Raw genomic sequence first — 6,000 nt, forward strand, 5'->3', positions numbered from 1 at the left:
GAGCACTATTTTTTCCGATGGCACTGATATGTTGCCGTTTTTAGAGTAATTGCATCGATGTCAAACATGGTGTTTATAAAAATTGTTCTTACAGCTCTACATCTACAAACCCTACATCTAGAAATATGTAGATGTTCCCTATACACGGCTAACAAGGGTTGTAATTAATAACAGTGTGATCATTGAATCTGCCCTCATCTCGCTCGGTACCCAGCCTCCCCAACCCGATCAGCTTGGGTATGGAGATTCCTCTGACCGGGCTGGGAGTGAAGTCACATCCTTGATCCGACTGTAATGTTTTAAATATTTTTATATATAATATATATTTTAAATTTTGAAAAATATAACTTCTATTAATTTTTTTAAATATTATTCATATGATATGTTCTTAAACAAATTGTATTCATTTCAATTCAAATAGACATTAACTAAATGTTAAACTAATTTAGGCTAATGAATTTCTTTTTTTTTTTTAAGTAAATCATTTTCAAAGCAAATTTTAAATTAAAAATAAAAAAAAATTGGGAAGTCAGCAATGGCGCTCCAAAACAAGATGTGGCCATATGATGGGTAGCCTTTTCAATATCATATTTTTCTGTCATTATAGATTTTCGATATGATTGAAACTCAGTTGCGAAAAATCACGGTGATTGAAACTCAGTTGCGAAAAAACTCAGTTGCGAAGTCAGCAAAAATGAGCATAACCAATAATGTAGATGGCTTAATAAGAGCATAGCATACAAAGTTGACGTGACTACAAAGTGGCCGTTTACTTTACGAGTTGAGTTGTTCAATATCCATACATTCTGTCATCTCTTTATCATCTTATTGTATTTAATATCTGAAATTGTTTTTTCTTTTATAGAAAATTCTAAGATCGTAGGTGAGATTATAAATCTTAATTATCACGTCGACGCTAATACAAGTGATTGGCTATTTGAATCCTTTTTTTTTTTTTTTTTTACCAATTGCACTTATCGACATTAACGGCCTTCGTCATCCCCATTACTATAATGGCGTCAAAAGGAATCTGATAACTCATTTTTGCTGTTCAGTAACATATTTAGCAACTTGCTTTCCTTTTTTTTCTTTATTTTTTTCTAAAGGCTGCGTTTGGAAGGAGATGATAAAGTGTTATCTTGTTTTCTCCTCTGATCACTAAATTCAAAACCCATTGACTAGACGGCTAATGTGGTTCCAAATTTTTTCTGGTTGTCTTCCTTCTCTCTATATAACACCGATTCATACACAGTCTACGATAAAGAAGAAACGAAGATGAACACATTGGTGGAGTGCAGGTCGATGCAAATCAAGATGATATCTGCAAGAGATCTGAAGGATGGTATAACCAATGTGTACGCCAAGGTTTCTTTGAGCAAAGATACATCAGAGAGGAGGTTCGAAACTAAGCCAGACGAGACTGGTGGGAACAACCCCAAGTGGGTTACTGAAATGAGCTTCCATGTCGAAGAGTCAAAGCTCCAATATAACAAAGTCAAGCTCGTCTTTGAGCTGTACGAGAAACGGTGTCCATTTATCTGCGATAAGAAGATAGGAAAGGTGAAGATCGCCTTGAAGGACCTCTTCAATAAGGGGACTGATGAGGAGTTTCGTCATGACCGTAACCTCTCAAAGAGAAAAGGAATAGTGGAGTTTTCGTATCGTTTCTCACCAGATATCACCGCTTATAGTCTTCCTGGTCCATTGAAGAGAGGGATGAAACTTGTCCTCAAGGCGACCTTAAAGATCATCTCTGGAGGAATCTGTTAGGAATCAGGTTGTGTTTATTTTATTTTGTTCTCTGTCTCTCTGGTGTGGTTATTTGTGGGAGAGAGAAACGCCCTACATGTGATTCTCTCTCTTTCTCCCTCCAATTGTCCAATTGTAGGGTCTCTCCGTTGTCTCTGTTATGTGTAATTGTGCGTGCAAGTCTGTAATATTATGATGTATGTGATCCTTCTTTGTAATTAATAACTAAGTTAAAAAAGTAAGAATAATAAAATATTTGTACTTTTAAAATGTTAAAAATTTTTAGGCTCCGACATTTCATTCAGTGTGACCAACCAGTTCAGTTGAAGCTTCATCTCTGTTATTAACTGAATTCACTAGAAAATCATATCCTTTACAACTGATTAATTAGGTAAAATTAAAAGAAATAACTGTTGTGTTTTAATTTCATAAGAGATTAAATTCAATGGGTTTGATGGATCAATTACATGAGAAAGTGCACCTACACACTTGATTAAAAAATTAGTTTTTTCTCTTATAAAATTCAGTTTTGAACTTATCCCACATTGGAAAATTATAAGTTTTGTTTTCATTATTTTAATATGAATTGAATTACACTTTTTAGAAATAGTAGATGAGAGTACGGGGTTTGATACTATGCAACACGCATGCACACGTGTGTGCGACGCTTTAGAGGCGCTTTAACACTCAACTATTTACATCAATTTTTAAAAATTTACAAGGAATTGGAACCATTTGGCCATTGATTGTGCCGTCAGTGGTTTGACCGTTCAGTCTGAATGGATGATTCGTTGCAATTTAAAAAAAATAAAAAAATAAAAATGGCTAAAACAGTTCTTTGGCTCAAGCTGATTGATAGTTCAAGGACTGGTTTTCAAGAAAAAACGTTCATGCTTTCAAGGCCCGTTTTTCAAAAAAAAAAAAAACGCTTCTATCACATAGGCAATGTGCAACACTATACTGTTTCGTAAGATGATTTTCATCACTGTTTTTCATGTATGTGCTGACAAGTAAGTATTACATAGGATACACATTAATCAACTGTTGGGGGAAATGGTTCACCGATATATGGGGTTTCATACTGCAGTGGGTCCTGATTTTCGAGGCATGCCCGAATTTTTAATAATCAGCACCAAACAATGAGATACATGGCCATTTGTTGAAATGCCTATGCGAATCTAACGTGACACCATTTTTTTGAAAAATGGCCATAATTCTAAGCATCCCATCAATCACCCAGGTCAATGAATTACTGACCAATTCAACAGTTCTTGGCAAGATTATGATTTGAGGTGAAAGGAAACCGGTTGAATAGCTAGACGATTTCTGGGCCAAACTGTCTAACTGCCGAGGTCAACGATGATTAGAAAACCATGATGAATTGAATGATACAACAAATATGGATGAGAAGTAGATGTGAGATGTCTTTCTTTATGTATTTTTTTTTCACAATTTATGATGTCAATTGATATAGATTAATCTCCATAAAACCCTTCTACGTCCAAATTCTGTATTATTGAGAAGGGGGCTAAAAAGAGTTATCGGATTCCTTTTGATGCCATTATATTAATGGGGATGACGAAAGCCGTTAATGTCGATAAGTGCAATGGTAAAGACAAAAACAGAAGATTCAAATAGCCAATCACTTGTATTAGCATCTACGTGATAACTAAGATTTGTAATCTGAACTACAATCTCATAATTTTCTATAAAAAAAAGAACCAATTAGATGATAAATATGTGATACAATGTATCGATATTGTGTTAGAGGGAGATTCAAAATTTCAAGAATTTTTTTTCTTTTCTTTCTTTTTTTTATTTTTGTTTTTTCATCTTTCCACCTTTGAGTGTATAGGAAGACTCCTTGTTTCACATATTTTAAAAAATGAGTGAAAGTAGAGTATATTTGTAGTTTTGCTTTTTTCTTTATGGGTAGGAATCCATAGGATGAGAGCACTATAGATATTTCATGCATGTGAGGGGGGAGGGGTTGGGGGTGTTTTTCACACATTGTGTTGGAGGGAAATTCAAAATTTCAAGAATCTCTCTCCTCTCTCTACTATTTTTCTTTTTTTTTTGTTTTTTTTTGAATGCATAGGAAGATTCATTGTTTCACATATTTTGAAAAATGAGTGGAAGTAGAGTATATTTGTAGTTTTGCAAAGATCCATAGGATGAGAGCACTATAGATATTTCATGCATGTGAAGGGGGAGAGGTTGGGGGTGCTTTTCACACACGTACGTTGAGCCGGGCCGGGCCCGGGGCGCGGATGCGTGCACGTGCGCGTGTGTGCGTAGGCTCCCAATTTAACATAGATCAATTCTCAACAAGTCTTCTTCTCTGTCCTCTCTGTAACCTAAGCATCACCTTTTTTGTGGTTCGAAGAGGTCTGATAAGCGCGTGCATGCCTACTAGTAACCTGTGGGTTGTTTTATCTTGACGACTAATTTGCGATCACCCGACTGGACCATAGGGGGCAAATGCGATTTTAAGGAGAGTGACCAAGTGGCACGACTCAGCCCTCTTCCCTGTAATTCACAGTCGAAACTCTACAACATCACGTCACCGCAACTTTGGCTTGGAAAGCAGTTATCAATAAGTTCCATTATGCCTTCTTTTTTATTTTTTACAATAATCTTAAAACTGCATTATGGAACCTATCCCTGGTAACCTTTTCATGAGGAACTAGATACTGTCAACAGTTCCCAACTTCTCTATGATTGAACCTTTCAAAGAAACCAACTATAAGCGTTGGAGACAACGCTTGGCTTTTGCCTTAGAATAGTTAGGGGTAGCCTTTGCTTTGAATGAAGGAACTAGCCCGTTCTCTTGTTGCAGAACACTAGACTACAACCGATCACCTCTACACCAACCATATCCTAAACTGTTTGTCCAATGAACTGTATAATGTTTATTCTTCATACAATTTTGCCTATGAAATATGGAATGCATTGAATAATAAGTATGCTTTGAAAAATGCCAAAAATAAGAAGTATGTAATTGCTAACTTCCTACACTTCACCATGAAAGAAGACATTGATGTATTTACCCAAATAGATGAGTTCTAGGTTCTTGTGGGGGAACTAGCAAAGAAAGGCATGATATTACCAGATGAATTCATTGCCGGTTCTCTCATAGAGAAACTGCCACATGGAGTGATTTCAATACTAGTCTGAAGCATAAGAGAAATGACACTAGTTTGAACCAAGTAGTGATATGAATTATGATAGAAGAAAAGAATAGAAAGAAAGTTGAGGACCAGTTTTCCAAAACCAATCTGGTGGAGGAAAAGACAACAAAATTCAAAAAGAATCTGAATGTAAAAAATGATCAGAAATTCAAAAAGCAAGAAAAGAAAAGAAATTGCTATTTATGTGGCAAATCTAAACATTACTAGAAGGATTACCGGTACCGAAAGGACCCTGGGAAATCGAAAATCAATTTGATTGAGGATGTTATTGCAGCCATGGTAACTGAGGTAAACTTACTTGATAAGTTGAAAGAGTGGGTATTGGACACTGGTGCTACCAAGCACATCCATGGGGACCGTAGTTCCTTCTATGAGTATACAACTCAGTTTGAAGGAGAGTAGGTTTTCATGGGAAACTCACAAACTTCAAAGGTTATTGATAAAGGAAAGGTGATTCTGAAACTGATTTAAAGAAAAATTCTAATGATAAATGATGTGTTGCATGTGTTGGAGATCTGACGGAACTTGGTATCAGGAGCACTCCTCAACAAAGTGGGACTAAAGCTCACATTAGAAGCAGACAAGGCCGTATTAACTAAGAATAATATTTTTATTGAAGAAGGAGGATTATTTATACTGAATGTTTTTGATATTATTATGAATAAAACAAGTTATTCTTCTGTTTATATTGCTGAATCTTTTGATATTTGGCATGCTAAACTAGGACATCGTAGTGCTCTTTATTTAAAACGATTATGTATGTGTAGAAGCAAAATTCACTAAGAAACCTGATAAAAATGTATAAAGAGAATCTGAATTACTACAAGTTATATATTATGATCTAGAAGACCTTAAATGTCATGAAGGTAGAGGAGAAAAAATATACTATATAACATTTACAGATGATTTCAATAGATATGCAAAAGTAGTTCTACTTAGATTAAAGGATAATGCTGATCAAGATTTCATAAACTACAAAACTGAAGTAGAAAATCAGATAGATAAGAAAATAAAAAACTCAGAACAGATAACTGAATATGATGGACAAACCATTAGGAAA

The 6,000-nt window shown here is 35.1% G+C and overlaps 1 protein-coding gene across 1 annotated transcript; it reads left to right on the plus strand.

Moving 5' to 3' along the window:
- Window positions 1–1,275: 1,275 nt before the first annotated feature.
- Window positions 1,276–1,770, plus strand: LOC104605466 (protein SRC2 homolog). Its single transcript, XM_010270245.1, has one exon. The coding sequence runs from the start codon at window positions 1,276–1,278 to the stop codon at window positions 1,768–1,770; it is 495 nt and encodes a 164-aa protein (XP_010268547.1).
- The last annotated feature ends 4,230 nt before the right edge of the window (window positions 1,771–6,000 follow it).

This window comes from Nelumbo nucifera, chromosome 8, assembly GCF_055504915.1.
Source record: "Nelumbo nucifera cultivar China Antique chromosome 8, China Antique-T2T, whole genome shotgun sequence".
Lineage (NCBI taxonomy): Eukaryota > Viridiplantae > Streptophyta > Magnoliopsida > Proteales > Nelumbonaceae > Nelumbo > Nelumbo nucifera.